Source organism: Ipomoea triloba, chromosome 7, assembly GCF_003576645.1.
Source record: "Ipomoea triloba cultivar NCNSP0323 chromosome 7, ASM357664v1".
In the NCBI taxonomy this organism is placed as follows: domain Eukaryota; kingdom Viridiplantae; phylum Streptophyta; class Magnoliopsida; order Solanales; family Convolvulaceae; genus Ipomoea; species Ipomoea triloba.
Genome location: NC_044922.1, coordinates 23,717,447 through 23,740,045, shown reverse-complemented (window position 1 = coordinate 23,740,045; position 22,599 = coordinate 23,717,447). Strand labels below are relative to the sequence as shown.

General features: G+C 32.9%; 3 protein-coding genes and 5 non-coding genes across 10 annotated transcripts; 7 read left to right on the top strand and 1 right to left on the bottom strand.

Annotated features, from left to right (window-relative positions):
- Positions 1–201: 201 nt before the first annotated feature.
- On the bottom strand, positions 202–3,314 carry LOC116024935 (60S ribosomal protein L14-2-like). 2 transcript variants are annotated; one of them, XM_031265974.1, is made up of 5 exons: positions 3,309–3,314; positions 1,809–1,910; positions 1,053–1,182; positions 865–977; positions 202–508 (listed from the first exon to the last, which is right to left on the bottom strand). In XM_031265974.1, the coding sequence occupies exons 1-5, from the start codon at positions 3,309–3,311 to the stop codon at positions 452–454; spliced, it is 405 nt and encodes a 134-aa protein (XP_031121834.1). In that variant the 5' UTR covers positions 3,312–3,314; the 3' UTR covers positions 202–451. The 2 variants fall into 2 exon arrangements, with proteins under 2 accessions (XP_031121834.1, XP_031121833.1); XM_031265973.1 differs by lacking the exon at positions 3,309–3,314 and adding an exon at positions 2,003–2,136.
- A 1,872-nt stretch (positions 3,315–5,186) lies between these two features.
- On the top strand, positions 5,187–5,258 carry TRNAK-UUU. The gene has a single exon. It is a non-coding gene; the product is annotated as a tRNA-Lys (tRNA).
- Positions 5,259–6,623: 1,365 nt separating this feature from the next.
- Positions 6,624–6,695, top strand: TRNAK-UUU. Its single transcript has one exon. It is a non-coding gene; the product is annotated as a tRNA-Lys (tRNA).
- Positions 6,696–8,060: 1,365 nt separating this feature from the next.
- On the top strand, positions 8,061–8,132 carry TRNAK-UUU. The gene has a single exon. It is a non-coding gene; the product is annotated as a tRNA-Lys (tRNA).
- A 2,794-nt stretch (positions 8,133–10,926) lies between these two features.
- TRNAK-UUU lies at positions 10,927–11,002 on the top strand. Its single transcript has one exon. It is a non-coding gene; the product is annotated as a tRNA-Lys (tRNA).
- A 1,370-nt stretch (positions 11,003–12,372) lies between these two features.
- TRNAK-UUU lies at positions 12,373–12,444 on the top strand. Its single transcript has one exon. It is a non-coding gene; the product is annotated as a tRNA-Lys (tRNA).
- Positions 12,445–16,185: 3,741 nt separating this feature from the next.
- On the top strand, positions 16,186–18,502 carry LOC116024929 (probable ribosome biogenesis protein RLP24). Its single transcript, XM_031265965.1, has 5 exons — positions 16,186–16,236; positions 16,389–16,486; positions 17,601–17,714; positions 17,826–17,962; positions 18,059–18,502. Exons 2-5 carry the CDS (start codon positions 16,406–16,408, stop codon positions 18,225–18,227), a joined length of 501 nt encoding a protein of 166 aa, XP_031121825.1. The 5' UTR covers positions 16,186–16,236; positions 16,389–16,405; the 3' UTR covers positions 18,228–18,502.
- Positions 18,503–19,362: 860 nt separating this feature from the next.
- LOC116024959 (CRIB domain-containing protein RIC7-like) lies at positions 19,363–22,490 on the top strand. Of its 2 annotated transcripts, XR_004099542.1 has the most exons (5): positions 19,363–19,625; positions 19,721–19,824; positions 19,912–20,020; positions 20,851–21,347; positions 21,742–22,490. XR_004099542.1 is itself a non-coding variant. In XM_031266002.1 (4 exons), exons 1-4 carry the CDS (start codon positions 19,568–19,570, stop codon positions 21,285–21,287), a joined length of 708 nt encoding a protein of 235 aa, XP_031121862.1. In that variant the 5' UTR covers positions 19,363–19,567; the 3' UTR covers positions 21,288–21,648. The 2 variants fall into 2 exon arrangements, 1 of the variants encoding a protein (XP_031121862.1); XM_031266002.1 differs by lacking the exon at positions 21,742–22,490 and having other exon boundaries at positions 20,851–21,648.
- The last annotated feature ends 109 nt before the right edge of the window (positions 22,491–22,599 follow it).

The following is a 22,599-nucleotide window of genomic DNA, read 5'->3' as shown; positions in this document are numbered from 1 at the left end:
ATTCTATTATAATATAATAATACAATTATAATATAATAATACATGTTCATAATTACTTGCTCAACCTGCTAAAACACACCACTATACTAGAGCACAAACTATAACCTCTCATTTAAGAGAGTTATTTCGTGCCATTATACCACAAAGTCATTTGGCAATTTTAGAAGATTTCAATTTCGGTAAACTTTTTTGGTTCTCAAATTTCAAAAACCCCTATAAGATCTAGACATGATAGCATAATCCTGAAAAGAATAAGTCACTACAGATGATGTCAAAAATCATAAAAGATCAAACCAAAATTATGTCCAAAACACTTGAGACAAGATAATAGTATGTATGTTCTCTAGCTGCAACAAAACCAGTAGAAAAAAAAATCCTTGAAAGCTAAAAAATACAACACCAAAAACTAGTGTATATAATAAAATCACAGTATCTGAGTACACTATTGTTCTCAGACTGTGGTCTCCTTCTTAAGCTTTGCAAGCTCCTGCCTTACAATGCCAGCCTTCTGCAATTGCATTACCATTAAGAGAATATTAGATTCCAACAAATCAACAATTACAAAGTCTTTCATGAAATAAAATACTGTAATAATTAATGGTATGGTAAGGTTTCATATATACACAATGAAAGATGACATTTAAAGAATTCAAACAAGAAAAATCAAAAGGTAAAAAGCAGCAAGGACAGACACAAATTTCCCAATTGTGTTCTCTATCCTGATGAACAATTATGGAACAGTTGCAAATTAGATTTTCATTACTTTCCTCCACTTTATGACAGCATAATAAGATTTAAATTTCTTTTTGGCTAACTAGTTATGAATATACAGATATTTTTAGAAACTAGACATTATAAACACACCTTGATTTTTGCCAACATAATCTTAAACCTGTCAAAATCGTTCAGAGAGGCTCTCCTCTTCTGCACTATCAACTTCCTTCCCCAGGAACTGTTCTCCCATTTATTCTTTACATCTGGCAGCATAAACAAAATTTAGACAAAAGCAAAGAAAGTATTGGTATTAGCCAAGTTAACAAGCAATAACTCACCAGCTGCTTCCATTGCAGCAATCAAAGTCTTCTTCTTCGGAACCCTTTTGATGTCAATGGTTATGTCAGTGAGTGTAAGTCTCTTGAAGTTCATTTGGCTCCTCACCATGTCAGGAGCATCAACAAGAGCCTATCAATACACAGATGCATAAACAGTCAGGCTACAAGTCTTTTGAATAAATACAAAAGTAATCTGTAAATCAACTGTGTTAAGAAAAATCAGGATGATAAAGAACCACTAGCCAACATCCCTCTTTGGGTAAACATATTAGAGAGGGTGTTCCAAGTATGTCTAAAAATGATGTTGAAATGTAGGACTTACGAGATAAATGTTTACAAATAATACGAGACTATGAGAGTATTTGTACCATGCACCAGAAAGGAAAAACAGCCAAAGTATAAAGAAATTCCAAGAAACTAATTAGAAGAGATCTCTATACTAGTATGATTAGATTGCAGCAATGACTGGAATATATATATATATATATATATATATATATATATATATATATATATATATTACAGTATATTAGGCATGGCCTCAGATCATACTTATTCCTCTGTCAGATCATAACATCAGACAATGTAGGCAAATCTATGTATTCCCATCATTGGCACCGCCAACATATATGCACGTTAAAGTAGATACAAGAACGAGCAAATACCTTAACACAACTACAGAAGCCTTAAAAGATTAAAAAAAAGCATGCCGAAGAGTAAAATTGCCTCTTTCTTTTAATGACAGTAAGAAATTACCCTGTTCTGATCGATGACATCGACGATGACGACCAGCTTTCCGTAGTCCTTGCCATAGTTAACAAGCGCGACCCTGCCGATCTCCACGTACCTCTTGAACGGCTGAAAAGAGGTAAAACAAGATGATTATGAAGTGCAAAGCGAAAAGAAGATCAAAATGAAAGATTAAAGAGAGCATTTCGATCGAGGCTAACCATTTTCGGCGGTCTGAAAGAGCAGGGGAACCTGAGCTGAGGCCAATGTTAGGGTTTGCGAGGGAGGAAGAAGAGAGCTTATAGTGCTAGGGTTTGGGGCTCAGTTATATATGGGCTAGGCCTGTATACTTGGGTTGGATCTTGTAAGATTTTTATGGGAAATGGGCTTATTTTAGAAAGTTTGTGTGTTTAATTACATAAAAAATATTTTTTTTTTTCTTATATAAACTTTTCAAAATTTTATGTTTTATGAAAAAATTTAAAATATGTTCAATATTAATTATTTTAAATAATAAAATATGAAATTATTTAAAAGGATTATTGATGAAAAATTCATATTTTCATGTAATGTGACAATTATATTCAAACATCTAAAGTTTGATAATTCATTACTAAATTTTTGCATGATGTGAATATTATATCCAATTATAAAATTGAAAACTGTAAAAATATTGAAAAATTGAAGTTACATCAGAATTTAAGTTCATAAAAGTAACACTATAAATTCATTAGAAAATGCAAGTTCATGCAAATAATATTGCAATGGACCATGTGCTAGGCTGACCCACATCCTATCGTATCGTATAGTTAGACATCAAGGAAGCCTAGACGAGGGATTGGCCATCGTTATATCGTGGACCAGGATGCACAGTGCATTGTAAACCCTGGTTCGAAACGACGGCGTATTGTTATTGAACGGACGTCGTTTCGAATGACTTCAGGGAATACACAGAATCCTTGTTTAGAATACACAGAATGACTTCAGGAAATACACATAATATTGACACAAGTACACAGAAATCATCATCCCAACATTCGAATACACAAAACACGTCACAACCTATGTTTAAGTACCCCTAACATGAATACGCAGAATTGTAGTCTACAATACACATAATGCCTTCAAAGAATACACAGAATATTAACACAAATACACAGACCGACCAAAACAAGAAACATGATTTACAAAAAAAAAAAACGTTAATTAAAATGACCAAAGCGACGTCGTTTTGGTACTGGTGCACAATACATTGTACACTCCACGATATAAATTGCCAGGGATTGGCTCTGTATAGACCACATACCCCTTCTTATTTCTATAGAATCTCAAGTGTGGAGCCTGGTCGCCTTCTCCAGGGCGACGGATCTGGTCGCTAGCCGCCAAAATTTGTCGTCGAAAATAGGTCATTTATCGGTTATTGGACTTTATTGCCTCAATTTGACATGTTAAAGGGTTTTTATTGACCATTTTAAAAGTTTAGGTGCCTAATTAACTTTTGGTGTAAAGTTTAGAGGCCTATTTGACCATTTTCGCGATTATTAATTTGAAAAAATAATGGAACATGTCGTCTTAGCTCAGTGGTAGAGCGTGTGGATTTTAACCACGTTGTCATGAATGAAAACAGAGTTTATATAATTTCGACAAATTCGTTAATTTTTGGGGATCGTAAGTGGTAAAAATTGTAATTCACACTAATTTTGTCAAACTTGTATTTTTTAGATTTCGTAAGTGGTCAAAATTTCAATTTACACCTATAAACTCTTGTTTAAATACTTTTTTTTCATAAGTAGTTGAAAATTCAATTTCCATCAACAAACTCCTGTTTAAATATTTTTTACCTTCACTTTGTCATACAATATTCATTTATCTCGGACATCCTCAATAGTTTGAGGTTTTTGTGATTTTTTTAGGAGCCAAAAGGAGAGAAAGAGGGAGAGAGAAGTAGAAAAAAGGATAAAGAAAGAAAAAGTAGTTTGACGTCTAAAAAAATAGTAGATGCAAACGCGCTAGTGGGCGCGGACTGTGCAACAAACGGATAGTTGTGCGTCTTTCCTTTCCATTTTCTCTCTCCTGACTGGCCCTACAAAAAACTAAACTTGCATGAATCATTTTTTTCTCTCTCCTCCACATATGCCGTGCTTCCCAAAAAAACTGTGAAAAAAATCACTAATGCGGATGCCCTAATTCTCTTCCTCATTATACATACTTATTTTAGGTCCACCGTCATTTAAATAAACTTTTATTTTATTTATTAATTATATTTTGATTCAAATAATATATAATTTATAATGAACTTATAATTATTTATATTATATATAAAAATCAAATTAATAAAAAAAAAAAAGTGGTGCACCGACAACTTTTAATGCGCCCCAAGGGGCCTATACGTGCCTGAAACCTGTTTGACACATCTAATTTTCTCACTCACCTAGCTACCAATTGCCATAAGATTATTTATTTGTTTATTTTTATAATGTTTGTTCAAATGTACATATAAGATAATATATCTAAATATTTTTTTCTTTCTCTAATCAATGTTTAATACGTATTAGGACTTATATGACATATGGATATTCTCAAATGGCAGCGTCATTGGCTCATTGAGATGTTTTTGTGTTGTTTTGACTCGTGAGGTAAGTTGAGAAACAGAGAAAGTGTCGAAGGAGGATAAAGGAATAAAAGATTCGTGATTAATGATTTTTGTATTGGGGTAGTGGCAAGCCTATTGATTTTTGTTTTGGGATAGAAATTGAATTGGGAAAATCAAGTTTTCTTTATATTGTTATACATATATACATACCGGTTGTTACATACGCGCGTGTGTGTGTAGGTAATTCATAAACATATAGGTACAAACTAAACAAAAATATTAATTTGAAATATCAATTGGACATGTTGGGAACATCTAATTTTCTCACTCACCTAGCTCTACCAATTGCCTTAAGATTATTTATTTGTTTATTTTTAAAATTTTTTATCAAATGTGCATATAAGATAACATATCTAAGTATTTTTTTTTTTCTATAATCAATGTTTAATAAGTACTAGGACTTATATGACATCTGAATATTCTCAAATGGCAGCATCCTTGGGCCATTGAGATGTTTTTGTGTTGTTAAGACTGATGAGGCCAATTGAGAAAAAGAGAAAGTGTCGAAGGAGGATAAAAGAATCAAAGATTAGTGATTAATGATTTTTGCATTAGGGTAGGGGCAAAGCTATTGATTTTTGTGTTGGGATAGAAATTGAATTGAGCTACAAGTCTAAAATCAACTTTTCTTTATATTGTTATACATATATACATATTGGTTATTACACACGTGTGTGTGTGTGTGTTTCTAATTCATAAACATATAGGTGCAAACTAAACAAGGATTTTAATTTGAAATATTTATGGGATATGCCATCTTAGCTCAGTGGTAGAGCGCGTGGCTTTTAACCACGTGGTTGTGGGTTCGATCCCCAAAGATGGCGAACATATTAATAATTTTGTTGAATAATTTATTTTTTGGGTTTGTAAGTGGTCATAATATTCTAATTTTGTTGAATTTGTATTTTTTTTAGATATCTTAAGTGGTCAAAAATTTAATTTATACACATAAACCCTTGTTTTTTTTTTTTTTTTGAAAAACATAAACCCTTGTTTAAATACATTCCTTTTACATTATCTTATAATATTCATAAAGATTTGTCAAATAATTTACTTTATTGATTTCATAAGTAGTTAAAAATTCAATTTCCATCCACAAACCCTAGTTTAAATATTTTCCCTTCACTTTGTCATACAATATTCATTTATCTCGCCCATCCTCGATTGTTTGAGCTGTTTGTAGTTTTTTTTTAGAGCCAAATAGGAGAGAGAAGAAGGTGAGAAAAGAAAGAAAAAGAAAAAAAAAACACAAAGGAGTCTGACGCACAAAAGAAATAGTAGTTGCAAATGCGCCACCGGGCACGGTATGTGCAACGAACGCATAGTTGTGTCTTTACTTCCCATTTTCTCTCTCCTAGCGGGCCCCACAAACATCTGAACTTAGATGAATCATTTTTTCCTCTCCTCCACATATGACATGTTTTCCTCAAAAATTTAATTTGAAAAAAATCACTAATGCCGATGCCCTAATATCTCTTCCTCATTATACATACTTATTTGTGGGACCACCATCATTTAAATAAACTTTTTTTTTTGTTTACGAAGTATATTTTAATTCAAATAATATATAATTTATAATGTAATTATGATTATTTATATTATATATAAAAATCAATTAATCTAAAAAAAAGTGATGCATCGACAACTTCTAATGCACCCCAAAGGGAAAAACGTGCATGAAACCTGTTAGGAACATCTAATTTTCTCACTCACCTAGCTACCAATTGCCATAAGATTATTTATTTGTTTATTTTTAAATTTTTTTATCAAATGTGCATATAATATAGTGTATCTAAATATTTTTTTTTCCATAATCAATGTTTAATATGTAACAGGACTTATATGACATCTAAATATTCTACAATAGTAGTGTCTTTGGGTCATTGAGTTGTTTTTGTGTTGTTGTGACTCGTGAGGTCAGTTGAGAAACAGAGAAAGTGCCGAAGGACGATAAAGGAATCAAAGATTAGTGATTAATGATTTTTGTATTAGGGTAGGGGCAAGGCTATTGATTTTTGTGTTGGGATAGAAATTGAATTGAGCTACAAGTCTAAAATCAAGTTTTCTTTATATTGTTATACATATATACATATCGGTTATTACACACGTGTGTGTGTGTGTGTTTCTAATTCATAAACATATAGGTACAAACTAAACAAGGATTTTAATTTGAAATATTTATTGGATATGCCATCTTAGCTCAGTGGTAGAGCGCGTGGCTTTTAACCACGTGGTCGTGGGTTCGGTCCCCACAGATGGCGAACATATAAATAATTTTGCCGAATACATTTATTTTTTGGGTTTGTAAGTGGTAAAAATATTTTAATTTTGTCAAATTTGTATATTTTTTTTAGATATCGTAAGTGGTCGAAATTTTAATTTATACTCATAAGCCCTTGTTTTCTTTTTTTTTGAAAACATAAACCCTTGTTTAAATACATTCCTTTTACATTATCTTATAATATTCATAAAGATTTGTCAAATAATTTACTTTATTGATTTCATAAGTAGTTAAAAATTCAATTTCCATCCACAAACCCTAGTTTAAATATTTTCCCTTCACTTTGTCATACAATATTCATTTATCTCGCCCATCCTCGATTGTTTGAGCTGTTTGTAGTTTTTTTTTAGAGCCAAATAGGAGAGAGAAGAAGGTGAGAAAAGAAAGAAAAAGAAAAAAAAAACACAAAGGAGTCTGACGCACAAAAGAAATAGTAGTTGCAAATGCGCCACCGGGCACGGTATGTGCAACGAACGCATAGTTGTGTCTTTACTTCCCATTTTCTCTCTCCTAGCGGGCCCCACAAACATCTGAACTTAGATGAATCATTTTTTCCTCTCCTCCACATATGACATGTTTTCCTCAAAAATTTAATTTGAAAAAAATCACTAATGCCGATGCCCTAATATCTCTTCCTCATTATACATACTTATTTGTGGGACCACCATCATTTAAATAAACTTTTTTTTTTGTTTACGAAGTATATTTTAATTCAAATAATATATAATTTATAATGTAATTATGATTATTTATATTATATATAAAAATCAATTAATCTAAAAAAAAGTGATGCATCGACAACTTCTAATGCACCCCAAAGGGAAAAACGTGCATGAAACCTGTTAGGAACATCTAATTTTCTCACTCACCTAGCTACCAATTGCCATAAGATTATTTATTTGTTTATTTTTAAATTTTTTTATCAAATGTGCATATAATATAGTGTATCTAAATATTTTTTTTTCCATAATCAATGTTTAATATGTAACAGGACTTATATGACATCTAAATATTCTACAATAGTAGTGTCTTTGGGTCATTGAGTTGTTTTTGTGTTGTTGTGACTCGTGAGGTCAGTTGAGAAACAGAGAAAGTGCCGAAGGACGATAAAGGAATCAAAGATTAGTGATTAATGATTTTTGTATTAGGGTAGGGGAAAGGCTATTAATTTTTGTGTTGGGATAGAAATTGAATTGAGCTACAAGTCTAAAATCAAGTTTTCTTTATATTGTTATACATATATACATATCGGTTATTACACACGTGTGTGTGTGTGTGTTTCTAATTCATAAACATATAGGTACAAACTAAACAAGGATTTTAATTTGAAATATTTATTGGATATGCCATCTTAGCTCAGTGGTAGAGCGCGTGGCTTTTAACCACGTGGTCGTGGGTTCGGTCCCCACAGATGGCGAACATATAAATAATTTTGCCGAATACATTTATTTTTTGGGTTTGTAAGTGGTAAAAATATTTTAATTTTGTCAAATTTGTATATTTTTTTTAGATATCGTAAGTGGTCGAAATTTTAATTTATACTCATAAGCCCTTGTTTTCTTTTTTTTTGAAAACATAAACCCTTGTTTAAATACATTCCTTTTACATTATCATATAATATTCATAAAGATTTGTCAAATAATTTACTTTATTGATTTCATAAGTAGTTAAAAATTCAATTTCCATCAACAAACCCTAGTTTAAATATTTTCCCTTCTCTTTGTCATACAATATTCATTTATGTCGCCCATACTCGATTGTTTGAGGTGTTTGTGGTTTTTTTTTGGAGCCAAATAGGAGAGAGAAGATGGAGAGAAAAGAAAGAAAAAGAAAAAAAAAACAAAAAGGAGTCTGACGCATAAAAGAAATAGTAGTTGCAAATGCGCTAGCGGGCACGGTCTGTGCAACGAACGCATAGTTGTGTGTCTTTACTTCCCCTTTTCTCCCTCCTAGCGGGCCCCACTAACAGCTGAACTTACATGAATCATTTTTCCTCTCCTCCACATATGACATGTTTTCCTCAAAAACTTTGAAAAAAATCACTAATGCTGATGCCCTAATATCTCTTACTCATTATATATACTTATTTGTGGGTCCATCATCATTTAAATAAACTTTTATTTTGTTTACTAATTATATTTTGATTCAAATAATATATAATTTACAATGTAATTATAAATATTTATATTATATATAAAAATCAATTAATCTAAAAAAAAAGTGGTGCATCGACAACATGTAATGCTCCCCAAGGGGAAAATACGTGCATGAAACCTGTTGGGAAAATCTAATTTTCTCACTCACCTAGCTACCAATTGCCATAAGATTATTTATTCGTTTATTTTATAAAATTTTTGATCAATTGTGCATATAAGATAGTCTATCTAAATATTTTTTTTTCCATAATCAATGTTTAATACGTAACAGGACTTGTATGACATCTAAATATTCTTAAATAGTAGTGTCTTTAGGTCATTGAGTTGTTTTTGTGTTGTTGCGACTCGAGGGGTCAGTTGAGATATAGAGAAAGTGTCGAAGGACGATAAAGGAATCAAAGATTAGTGATTAATGATTTTTGTATTAGGGTAGGGGCAAGGCTATTGATTTTTGTGTTGGGATAGAAATTGAATTGAGCTACAAGTCTAAAATCAAGTTTTCTTTATATTGTAATACATATATACATATCGGTTATTACACACGTGTGTGTGTGTGTTTCTAATTCATAAACATATAGGTACAAACTAAACAAGGATTTTAATTTAAATATCTATTTGATATGCTATCTTAGCTTAGTGGTAGAGCCATGGTTTTTAACCATGTTGTTGTGGGTTTGATCTTCACAGATGGCGAACATGTAAATAATTTTGCCGAATACATTTATTTTTTGGGTTTGTAAGTGGTCAAAATATTCTAATTTTGTCAAATTTGTATATTTTTTTTTAGATATCGTAAGTGGTCAAAATTTTAATTTATACTCATAAGCCCTTGTTTTTTTTTTTTTTGAAAAACATAAACCCTTGTTTAAATACATTCCTTTTACATTATCATATAATATTCATAAAGATTTGTCAAATAATTTACTTTATTGATTTCATAAGTAGTTAAAAATTCAATTTCCATCCACAAACCCTAGTTTAAATATTTTTTCCTTTCACTTTGTCATACAATATTCATTTATCTTGCCCATCCTCGATTGTTTGAGGTGTTTGTGATTTTTTTTTGGCGCCAAATAGGAGAGAGAAGAGGGAGAGAAAATAAAGAAAAAGAAAAAAAAAACAAAAAGGAGTCTAACGCACAAAAGAAATAGTAGTTGGAAATGCGCCAGCGGGTACGGTCTGTGCAACGAACGCATAGTTGTGTGTCTTTACTTCCCATTTTCTCTCTCCTAGCGGGCCCCACAAACAACTGAACTTACATGCATCATTTTTTTCCTCTACTCCAAATATGACATGTTTTCCTCAAAAACCTTGAAGAAAATCACTAATGCTGGTGCCCTAATATCTCTTCCTCATTATACATACTTATTTGTGGGTCCATCAACATTTAAATAAACTTTTATTTTGTTTACTAATTATATTTTGATTCAAATAATATATAATTTACAATGTAATTATAAATATTTATATTATATATAAAAATCAATTAATTAAAAAAAAAAGTAGTTCATCGACAACTTCTAATGCTCCCAAGGGGGAAATACGTGCATCAAAACCTGTTGGGAATGTCTAATTTTCTCACTCACCTAGCTCTACCAATTGCCTTAAGATTATTTATTTGTTTATTTTTAAAATTTTTTATCAAATGTGCATATAAGATAACTTATCTAAGTATTTTTTTCTATAATCAATGTTTAATAAGTACTAGGACTTATATGACATCTGAATATTCTCAAATGGCAGCATCCTTGGGTCATTGAGATGTTTTTGTGATGTTAAGACTCATGAGGCCAATTGAGAAAAAGAGAAAGTGTCGAAGGAGGATAAAGGAATCAAAGATTAGTGATTAATAATTTTTGCATTAGGGTAGGGCAAAGCTATTGATTTTTGTGTTGGGATAGAAATTGAATTGAGCTATAGGTCTAAAATCAACTTTTCTTTATATTGTTATACATATATACATATCGGTTATTACACACGTGTGTGTGTTTGTAATTCATAAACATATAGGTACAAACTAAACAAGGATTTTAATTTGAAATATCTATTGGATATGCCATCTTAGCTCAGTGGTAGAGCGCGTGGCTTTTAACCACGTGGTTGTGGGTTTGATCGATCCCCACAGATGGCGAACATATACTCAATTTTGCCGAATAATTTATTTTTGGGTTTGTAAGTGGTCAAAATATTCTAATTTTGTCGAATTTTTATTTATTTTTTAGATATCTTAAGTGGTCAAAATTTTAATTTATACACATAAACCCTTGTTTTTTTTTTTTTTTTGAAAAACATAAACCCTTGTTTAAATACATTCCTTTTACATTATCTTATAATATTCATAAAGATTTGTCAAATAATTTACTTTACTGATTTCATAAGTAGTTAAAAATTCAACTTCCATCCACAAACCCTAGTTTAAATATTTTCCCTTCACTTTGTCATACAATATTCATTTATCTCGCCCATCCTCGATTGTTTGAGGTGTTTGTAGTTTTTTTTTTTGGAGCCAAATAGGAGAGAGAAGAGGGAGAGAAAAGAAAGAAAAAGAAAAAAAAAACACAAAGGAGTCTGACGCACAAAAGAAATAGTAGTTGGAAATGCTCCAGCGGGCACGGTCTGTGCAACGAACGCATAGTTGTGTGTCTTTACTTCCCCTTTTCTCTCTCCTAGCGGGCCCCACAAACATCTGAACTTACATGAATCATTTTTTTCCTCTCCTCCACATATGACATGTTTTCCTCAAAAATTTAATTTGAAAAAATTCACTAATGTCGATGCCCTAATATCTCTTCCTCATTATACATACTTATTTGTGGGTCCACCATCATTTAAATAAACTTTTATTTTGTTTACTAATTATATTTTAATTCAAATAATATATAATTTATAATGTAATTATGATTATTTATATTATATATAAAAATCAATTAATCTAAAAAAAAAAGTGATGCATCGAAAACTTCTAATGCACCCCAAGGGGGAAATACGTGCATGAAACCTGTTGGGAACATCTAATTTTCTCACTCACCTAGCTACCAATTGCCATAAGATTATTTATTTATTTATTTTTAAATTTTTTTTATCAAATGTGCATATAATATAGTGTATCTAAATATTTTTTTTTTCCATAATCAATGTTTAATACGTAACAGGACTTATATGACATCTAAATATTCTACAATAGTAGTGTCTTTGGGTCATTGAGTTGTTTTTGTGTTGTTGTGACTCGTGAGGTCAGTTGAGAAACAGAGAAAGTGTCGAAGGACGATAAAGGAATCAAAGATTAGTGATTAATGATTTTTGTATTAGGGTAGGGGCAAGGCTATTGATTTTTGTGTTGGATAGAAATTGAATTGAGCTACAAGTCTAAAATCAACTTTTCTTTATATTGTTATACATATATACATATCGGTTATTACACACGTGTGTGTGTGTTTGTAATTCATAAACATATAGGTACAAACTAAACAAGAATGTTAATTTGAAATATTTATTGGATATGCCATCTTAGCTCAGTGGTAGAGCGCGTGGCTTTTAACCACGTGGTCGTGGGTTCGATCCCCATAGATGGCGAACATATAAATAATTTTGCCGAATACATTTATTTTTTGGGTTTGTAAGTGGTCAAAATATTCTAATTTTGTCAACTTTGTATATTTTTTTTAGATATCGTAAGTGGTCAAAATTTTAATTTATACTCATAAGCCCTTGTTTTTTTTTTTTTTTTTGAAAAACATAAACCCTTGTTTAAATACATTCCTTTTACATTATCATATAATATCATATAATATTCATAAAGATTTGTCAAATAATTTACTTTATTGATTTCATAAGTAGTTAAAAATTCAATTTCCATCCACAAACCCTAGTTTAAATATTTTCCCTTATCTTTGTCATACAATATTCATTTATCTCGCCCATCCTCAATTGTTTGAGGTGTTTGTGGTTTTTTTTTTTGGAGCCAGGTAAGAGAGATAAGAAGGAGAGAAAATAAAGAAAAAGAAAAAAAAACAAAAAGGAGTCTGACGCACAAAAGAAATAGTAGTTGCAAATGCGCCAGCGGGCACGGTCTGTGCAACGAACGCATAGTTGTGTGTCTTTACTTCCCCTTTTCTCTCTCCTGGCGGGCCCCACAAACAACTGAACTTACATGAATCATTTTTTCCTCTCCTCCTCATATGACATGTTTTCCTCAAAAACTTTGAAAAAAATCACTAATGCTGGTGCCATAATATCTCTTCCTCATTATACATACTTATTTGTGGGTCCATCAACATTTAAATAAACTTTTATTTTTTATACTAATTATATTTTGATTCAAATAATATATAATTTACAATGTAATTATAAATATTTATATTATATATAAAAATCAATTCATTCAAAAAAAAAAGTGGTTCATCGACAACTTCTAATGCTCCCAAGGGGGAAATACGTGCATCAAAACCTGTTGGTAACATCTAATTTTCTCACTCACCTAGCTCTACCAATTGCCTTAAGATTATTTATTTGTTTATTTTTAAAATTTTTTATCAAATGTGCATATAAGATAACATATCTAAGTATTTTTTTTTCTATAATCAATGTTTAATAAGTACTAGGACTTATATGACATCTGAATATTCTCAAATGGCAGCATCCTTGGGTCATTGAGATGTTTTTGTGTTGTTAAGACTCATGAGGCCAATTGAGAAAAAGAGAAAGTGTCGAAGGAGGATAAAGGAATCAAAGATTAGTGATTAATGATTTTTGTATTAGAGTAGGGGCAAGGCTATTGATTTTTGTGTTGGGATAGAAATTGAATTGAGCTACAAGTCTAAAATCAAGTTTTCTTTATATTGATTTTTGCCATATACGTTTATTCTTTGGTTCGTAAGTGGTCAAAATATTGATTTACGCTAATTTTGTCAAATTTGTATATTTTTTTAGATTTCATAAGTGGTCAAAATTTTAATTTATACTCATAAACCCTTGTTTAAATACATTCCCTTTACATTATCATATAATATTGATAAAGATTTGTCAAATACTTTACTTTATTGATTTCATAAGTAGTTAAAAATTCAATTTCCATCCACAAACCCTTGTTTAAATATTTTCCCTTCACTTTGTTATACAATATTCATTTATCTCGCACATTCTCAATTGTTTGAGGTTTTTGTGGCTTTTTAGGAGACAAATATGAGAGATAAGAGGGAGTGAGAAGTAAGAAAAAGGAAAAACAAAAACAAAAAGCAGTCTGACGCTCAAAAGAAATAGTAACAACAAACGCGCCTGCGGACACAGTCTGTGTAGCGAACGTAAAGCTGTGCGCCTTTCTTTTCCCTTTTCTCTCTCCTAGCGGGCTCCACAAAAAACTAAGCTTGCATGAATAATTTTTTTTCTCTCTTCCACATATACCATGCTTTCCTCAAAACTGTGAAAAATCCTCTAATGCGGATTCCATAATATCTCATCCTCATTATACATACTTATTTGTTGGTACACCATCATTTAATTAAACTTTTATTTTATTTATTAATTATATTTTGATTAAAATAATATAATGTAATTATAATTATTTATATTATATATAAAAATCAAATTAATTAAAAAAAAGTGGTGCATCGACAACTTTTAATGCACCCCAAGAGGGCTATACGTGCATGACACCTGTTGGTAATATCCAATTTTCTTACTCACCTAGCTACCAATTGCCATAAGATTATTTATTTGTTTATTTTTAAAAATTTTGATCAAATGTGTATATAAGATAGTGTATCTAAATATTTTTTTTCTAATCAATATTTAATATAAACTAGGACTTATATGACATCTGAATATTCTCAAATAGCAGCGTCGTTGGGTCATTGAGATGTTTTTTGTGTTGTATTGAGATGTTTTTGTGTTGTTATGACTCGTGAGGTCAGTTGAGAAACAGAGAAAGTGCTGAAGGAGGATAAATGAATCAAAGATTAGTGATTAATGATTTTTGTATTAGGGTAGGGGCAATACTATTGATTTTTGTGTTGGGCTAGAAATTGAATTGGGCTAAAAGTTTAAAATCAAGTTTTCTTTATACTGTTATACATATATACATATCGGTTATTACACAAGTGTGCGTTTGTAATTCATAAACATATAGGTACAAACTAAACAAGAATATTAATTTGAAAACTCAATTGGACATGGCATTTTAGCTTAGTGGTAGAACATGTGGCTTTTAACCACGTGGTCGTGGTTTTGATTTCAACAGATGGCTGGTTCGGTTAACGATGCTTGACTGAAGTTATTTTTAATTCAATTTTTTTTATAATATTTAGTTTATTATTAATATTCAAAATTTATATATTTAGAAACTACACAAAAAATACTATTAAACACAAAAAATTAAATTTAAAAACAAGTAAAAAATAATAAAGAAAATAAGCAAAGAAGAAATAGTTCGTTTGACCAATGAATAGTAAGTAGGACAGATAAAATGGGACAGATGGAGTAATATTTATAAAGATTTGTCAAATAATTTACCTTTTTGATTGCATTAGTAGTTAAAAATTCAATTTCCATCCACAAACCCCTGTTTAAATATTTTTACCCTTCACTTTGTCATACAATATTCATTTATCTCTAATGCCTATCGCTAATTATACATGCTTATTTGTGGGTCCACCATCACTTAAATCATATTTAAAAAAAATATATTTTGAATTAAATACTTAATAATATATAATTTAATTATAATTATTTATATTATATATAAAAATCAAATTAAACAAAAAACCAAAAAAGTGGTGTATCGACAACTTTTTATGCGTCTCGAAGGTGATATTCGTGCATGACACCGGTTGGGCAGATATAATTTTCTCACTCACGTAGCTACCAATAGCCATATGATTATTTATTTGTTTATTTTTAAAATTTTGATAAATGTGCATATAAGATAGTATATCTAAATATATTTTTTCTCTAATCAATGTGTAATACGTACACTGGGACTTATATGACATCTCAATATTAGTACTCTATATTAAAATTTTAAATTTATTTAGATTTTAGAAAATAACGTATATACTACTCCTATATATAATGCCTATATATTATTACTATTGAAGAATATTACAAAATATTTTGTGGATGCATATGCATTGTAACAATAGTTGGAAATAGGGGTGTGGAAACTATGAAAAAAATTTCCTGTTAACCGACCGAAATTGAAGTGATAAATTGACTCTTGCCGAAAATGTGGGGCATTTCATATTATTTGTCAAATTTGGGGGGCCATTTAGCAAAATTGTTCTTTCCCTGTATATATGCTACGCATATTTACGCTGCCCTAACCAGAGACGGTTCTCCCGCACAGCCATCCCTTGAAGACAGCGGTCGCCGGTATGTTTCTCTCTCCACTATTTGCTTTGAGTTCATAGGTTTAGCACGTATTCTAGTGATCTTCTGCTAGAGTTGCTTAAACTTTCAGTAATTTCGCAAAAGATTACACTTTCTGTTTTTTCTAATTAGTTTGCCCTTCTGAATTTTCGCAGTATAAGTTGAAGACATAATGAGGTTGGAAAAGTGCTGGTTTTGCTCATCCACTATCTACCCAGGCCATGGTATTCAATTTGTTCGAAACGATGCAAAGGTAGGATATTTTGGCTGATTTTTTTTTTAATTTTTATATACACGCAAAGGCACACTCATAATGTTCAATTTCTCAGGTCTGTTATTACATGCGTAGAGATCATATGCTTTTTAGGAATTGGGAGCACCAAATTAGTAGGGGACCTTGTTTTGTGCCCTGGATGCATATTAGTCTTTTGGTAGGATTCAATACACTACTGCAGTAGTAGTGTATATTGACAGGGATTCAGTACATATTACTTAGTAGCATATGTTGCTGCAGTTTATTCACATGTCTGGGTAGGTAGTGCATAGTTGGCTCTTGAAATATGAGTTCAAATATATAATTTGGAATTTTGGCTTTTTCCAACTTAGCTGCATAGATGTTATAATGATCAAATTTACTTAAACTGATGGAAGTCTCATTTGTTAAAGAGTGTTCTTTTGTTTTCTTAAACTAATGGAAGTCTAATTTATAAAAGAGAACATCTTTTGTATTCAATTTATCCTCTTTCATGTGTTTTTGGTCTTTTTTTTGGATGATGAGGAAAACCCCACAACCCTTTTGGGTGTAGGTAAATCCCGCCTTGTGATCCTAGCCGTCAAAGGACCTCAAGGTAGTAAACCAACCTAGGCTACCCATAGCTGATCAGCTCAAACCAAGGGGCAATGATTCGAACTCGTGACATTTTTGGTCTTTTTTTTGGATGATGAGGAAAACCCCACAACCCTTTTGGGTGTAGGTAAACCCCGTCTTGTGACCCTAGCCGGCAAAGGACCTAAGGAAGTAAACCAACCTAGGCTACCCATAGCTGACCAGCCCAAACCAAGGGGCAATGATTCGAACTCGTGACCTTGTGGTTACTAGTCTGGATCTCTTGCCATCTTGGTTGGGGTTACCCTGTTTTTGGTTATTCCTTTGGCAATTGTTGGTGGTAATAGATCTAATTATTATATGTATATGCACCTTGTTGATTATGCGTATGGTTAAGAAACATGGCTGGACAGAGTAAAGTTGTGTTGTTTATGGTGGGATTTTTGTATCTGTCCAAGCAAGTATATTTATGAGTAGATGGGTGTCTCTTGTGTTTTTTGGTTCACCTTAACTGATAATTCATGGTTTTCTTCATCTGCAGATTTTTCGGTTCTGCAGATCTAAATGTCACAAGAACTTTAAGATGAAGAGGAATCCTCGTAAGGTTAAGTGGACTAAGGCCTATAGACGGTTACATGGAAAGGACATGACACAGGTTGGCAGGATTTCTTGTGAACCTATTTTCTTCCCTTTAGTGAGTTCAGTTGTTACTGACAGTACTTTCTATTACCATTCATTTATGTTCTTGGAATATTTGAATTGGAAGGATGCAACATTTGAATTTGAGAGGAAGAGAAATAGGCCAGAGAGATTCGACAAGAATGTAACAGAGAACACTTTGAAGGCCATAAAGAAAATCGATAAAGTCAGAATTGCTAGGGAGGCTGCTCACCACAAAAACAGGTTCGTTTTTTTGTTTGTGGATTGGCCTATATTTGCACCCTTTGGAGGATCCATTTTATATTTTTGTATTAACATTCTCTTGAAAACATCCTCCAGGATGAGACCCGAGAAACTTCGAAAGCAGAAAGAAGCAGTAAGGGAACTGGAGCAGGGCATCCACTTGGTCAAAGCTCCTTCTGTTCTCCAACAAGATCCATCCCTCACCTTGCCCATCAAGGTCAAGGTTTCACAACAAAAATCAGAAGAAAATCGCATGGAGGAGTAAATGTCTTTTTGCTGTGGTTGTCATGTGATATATTTTGTCCCAAAATCAATTGGTTCATTGAGCCCAAGGAGGACATTTCATCTCTGCTCGTCAAAAGTTTTGTTTTATTTTAAAATTTTTTGGTCATGTTTTTCACATCATCCTACTACCTACCCTGTCTTTTTTGTTATGTGCTACAATGTTCAAACATATTATTATTAAAATTGTATTGTAGGTGATTGACGATATCTGTTGCATGCCATGACGTATACAATATTGTGTTCTAGTTGATGTGATATGAGAAATTACCTAACTACTATGCAATAGAACAAATCAGTGATGAAATGTCTCACTAGAGACCAAAGGTTGAGTTTTATTAGTAGTAGTGTGGGAGCAACTTTTTAAACGATGGGGTTTTTTGTGCGAAGTAAGCAAAAATTTAGTCTTTATTGATCAATTGTTATTAGTTCAGTCACCATGATTTATTCTTCCACAATCTTGTGGGGATGTTTAGGGTAGACGATTTTCTTACTTAGTAACATAGTTTGTTTATTGATCAATTTTGGCTTATTTGATCACATTATTAGCTGTTTGACTTGGTTAAATAACATATAAGCGTTTGATTAATTAGTTTTTTGTAATTGCTTATTGTTTTAAAACGTTAAAATTTAAAAAGCTTTTCAAAACAATTTTTTCGATAAGCTTTTTAAGAAAGTCATTTCTCATGCAATCAGTTAATAATTAATTTACTAAACTTCTTTCAGCTAATGCTATTAAGCAATCAAACTCACTGAGTAATATTTACCAAACACCCCCTTTACTTTTTGTCACAAGAAAAAAAAAATGAATTACTACAAAATAATGCATGGTTAAATTGCAATATTAACAGTAAATACAAATATAATATGTAACATAACAATAAAGAATGTGTATATACATATTAAAGATAAATGTAGAATTTGTGGCTCCTATTTTTCCTCTTGAACCATGCAAATGCAATGAAATGGGAAATGCTATTTTGTTGATTTCCACCCCTAAAGTAGCGATCTACTTCTGGTTTGTATTAACGGGCATGAACAACCAAGAATGCATCGCCATTGAAAGTTGCTTTAACTTAACAGCATTTTGGCTCTCCATTATTTCCAGTAGAGTCGGTTAAAGCCAACTGTTGGGAGGTTTGGGTTAAGAATTTTCTTGAAAATTTGCACCCAACCAAACCAACCAACAACTTATTATCATCCATACTAGCTAGGTAGCATCCCCAACCTAAACTTGAGTTTAGGGAGGATTCCTAAACTCGAGTTTAGGAAAACACACACTTTATAATATAATATAATATATAGGTCAGATTGGATTGGAATATGAGCACGAAGGTGAAAGGTCTGTTCAAAGGGCTCAAATACATATCCCAGATATTTGGTGAGTTATATTATTAATGAATCATAATCATAGTCATAATCATAATCATCCAATTCCAATTAACAAACATTGTTCCGAAAATTGAATGGGCGCAGAAGAAGAAAAGGAGGCAGAAATACAGATAGGGTTTCCTACAGATGTGAAGCATGTTGCGCATATTGGATGGGATGGACCTTCTGCCCAGGATAACCCAAGCTGGGTATGTTAATTTTGGTTCTGATATGATCTGATCTATGATTCCAAATATGAATGTGTTTGATGGATTATTGTTAATTTAATTGTGCAGATGAAGGATTTCAAAGGGCAATCAGCCCCACTAGATGCAACTCCGGGTTTGGGTTCGGGTGACCCCAACACCAACACAGAGGCTTCTGACATCAAATGGGCTTCTGAAGGTTTGATACAGGGAACTCACATCCATATCACACCACATCGATATTATTTTTAATGTCCGAAGGATTTAATCACTGATTTAGTAGACAGTATTTGAGAGAAGAGATCAAGTTTGAAACTCAACAATAGTAATGTTGAGATTATGTCCAAAGTGGATAGATTCCTTGTGTCCATGGCGCACGGTTATTGAGTTACCGTGATTTACATTGTCTAGAGTGTGGGGTATTTGAGGATTATGTTCAAAATGATTAGATTTCTTGTGCCCACCAATATTTGATTCCTGTTTGAATCACTTAATTTTATATTCTTCCACATGCTTTTTTCGGGTCAGTGGATGAGGTATTTGAGGATTATTATGTTCAAAATGATTAGATTTCTTGTGTCCACTGGTATTTGATTCATGTTTGAATCATTTAATTATTGTGATTTATATCATTCCATATGCTTTTTCGGGTCAGGGGTGGAGTATTTGAGGATTATTATGTTCAAAATGGTTAGATTTCTTGTGCCCACCAATATTGGATTCCTGTTTGAATCACTTAATTACTGTAATTTATATCTTCCACATGCTCTTTCTGGTCAGTGGGTGGGATATTTGAAGATTATGTCTAAAATTGACAGATTCCTTGTGTCCATCGGTATTAATCTGCATGTAAAACCACTAAATTGTCATAATTTACCTTCCCTCACATGTTCTATTAAGACTTAAGGGATTGACGAGATTGTCCTAATATACATCCTCCCACATGGTCTGTTCAGAGACGTGGAAGGACCCATGAGATTAAGGATTCAACTTAGGATTCAACTTAAATATGGGCTATTTGATTTGCAGATAAAAAAAGTCGGAGAAGCAGAGGAACAGGAACAGGAGGAGAAACGCCGGAATTACCAAAGTCAACCAGACGGCAGTCTCCGTCTTCCTCCGCCGCCGCCTCCGACAACCCTGATTCCCCTAAAGCCGCCGCCTCCAAGCCGCGACAAAACAGGCGGCACCATTCCAAAGACGGCTCCGACGTTTCCAAATCCTCTGAACTAGGAGGCCTCACCGCATCTGAATCATCCGCCCCACACCTCCCCAAGAAGACCCGGCGGAAGAAGTCTAAGGAATCCGACGCCATCGGCACTCCCTCCTCTTGCAGAAAATCATCCAGAGCGGCCCCCTCCCACCCCGCCGCCGCCGCCGCCGCAACCTCCGCTCCTGACGGCGAGGCAGATAACGGCGACCATTGTGAAGAAGCTCCGGCGAAGGAGGATTATGGCGGCAAGTAGCCTGACGTGGCTCCATTTCCATCTTTTATTCAGATTTTGGTTACGTTGTTGGTAACTATGGTAAGTACACATACATACGTAGTAGTTAGTCATCAAATCAAATCATACAGAGTTTCAATGATAGAAATCTTTTCTTAAAATATATATATATATATGTGATCATGATATGATATGATGATACCCACTTTATCGGTATCATTGTTATGTAAAAGCCTTTCATTTCCCAAACATTTCCCCTTTCCACTTCTTCTTTGGTCTGGATCCCTTATACATATCTACAAATATAACATCTTACACTATAATTTATCTTGCACTATTAACTATTGTCAATAAAGCCAAATGTCAATATAATTGTACAAAATTCATTTCTTTCCATTGGGTGTATTTTTCTCTTTTGAAAAATTCATTACAAGGCAGTATCTATTCTATACTTTCTCACACTTTTTCATCACAGCGGAGTTCGATCCTATTACCACCTCTCAAAATGGTAACAGAGATGTGTCATCACACTCAATGTTGCAGAACGCTCTAGGCGCTAGTCGGGCGCCTAGGCAGTGCCTAGACGACCAAGTAATCTAAGTATATCGTCTTTACTTTTTTCAATCAGGGTTAGAAGTTGTTAGATTATTATAATTCTCAAACTAGTCAATTGCATATGTTAGATGGTTAGTTGAGTACATGGCTGAAGAAATATAAACGAGGAGTAACCGAGTAGGAAAAAAGTCACTCAACCGAGTTAACCACCAACTTGATCGAGTTGGACACTAATTCGATCGAGTTAGGCACCTGACTCGACTGAATTAGGCGCTCAACTTTACCGGCTAAAAGCCGTCTAGAGCTAAAGTTGCCTCAACCTCAGAGCGCCTAGTTGACGGTCACCTAGATCGATCTTTACAATACTGATCACACTACATAATGTGTAGTTAATATGATTACGTATCTTTCCCTTTATATTATTAATTAAACATAAACTAATTCAAATTATAACATTTTTAAAAAGTCTAATACGATAAAATAAGAATAAGAATAAAAATATTCAATTAAAAAAAAAAAGAATAAAAATATTCCTACCGTCATAAGGACGCTAAAGGGGTATAAAGGCGTGCGCGTAAAGCAAAACGGTCTTTCTTGTTTTTTCAAAACGGTTAATTTACGCGGGTCCGAAGTCCGAAACACAACCTCCCCCCCCCCCCCCCCCCCCCCCCCCCCCCCCCCCCCCCCCCCCCCCCCCCCCCCCCCCCCCCCCCCCCCCCCCCCACCCCCCCCCCCCCCCCCCCCCCCCCCCCCCCCCCCCCCCCCCCCCCCCCCCCCC

Excerpts from the sequence above, each read along its gene's own strand:
- LOC116024935 (XM_031265974.1), bottom strand. Across the intron at positions 1,183-1,808 it reads ATGTCATCGATCAGAACAGG|GCTCTTGTTGATGCTCCTGA; the intron begins GTAATTTCTTAC and ends GTGTATTGATAG. Across the intron at positions 509-864 it reads TTATGTTGGCAAAAATCAAG|AAGGCTGGCATTGTAAGGCA; the intron begins GTGTGTTTATAA and ends ATGCAATTGCAG.
- LOC116024929 (XM_031265965.1), top strand. The coding sequence starts at position 16,406 with ATGAGGTTGGAAAAGTGCTGGTTTTGCTCATCCACTATCTACCCAGGC. Across the intron at positions 17,715-17,825 it reads ATGGAAAGGACATGACACAG|GATGCAACATTTGAATTTGA; the intron begins GTTGGCAGGATT and ends TTGAATTGGAAG. Across the intron at positions 17,963-18,058 it reads GCTGCTCACCACAAAAACAG|GATGAGACCCGAGAAACTTC; the intron begins GTTCGTTTTTTT and ends AACATCCTCCAG.
- LOC116024959 (XM_031266002.1), top strand. The coding sequence starts at position 19,568 with ATGAGCACGAAGGTGAAAGGTCTGTTCAAAGGGCTCAAATACATATCC. Across the intron at positions 19,825-19,911 it reads CCCAGGATAACCCAAGCTGG|ATGAAGGATTTCAAAGGGCA; the intron begins GTATGTTAATTT and ends TTAATTGTGCAG. Across the intron at positions 20,021-20,850 it reads CATCAAATGGGCTTCTGAAG|ATAAAAAAAGTCGGAGAAGC; the intron begins GTTTGATACAGG and ends TTTGATTTGCAG.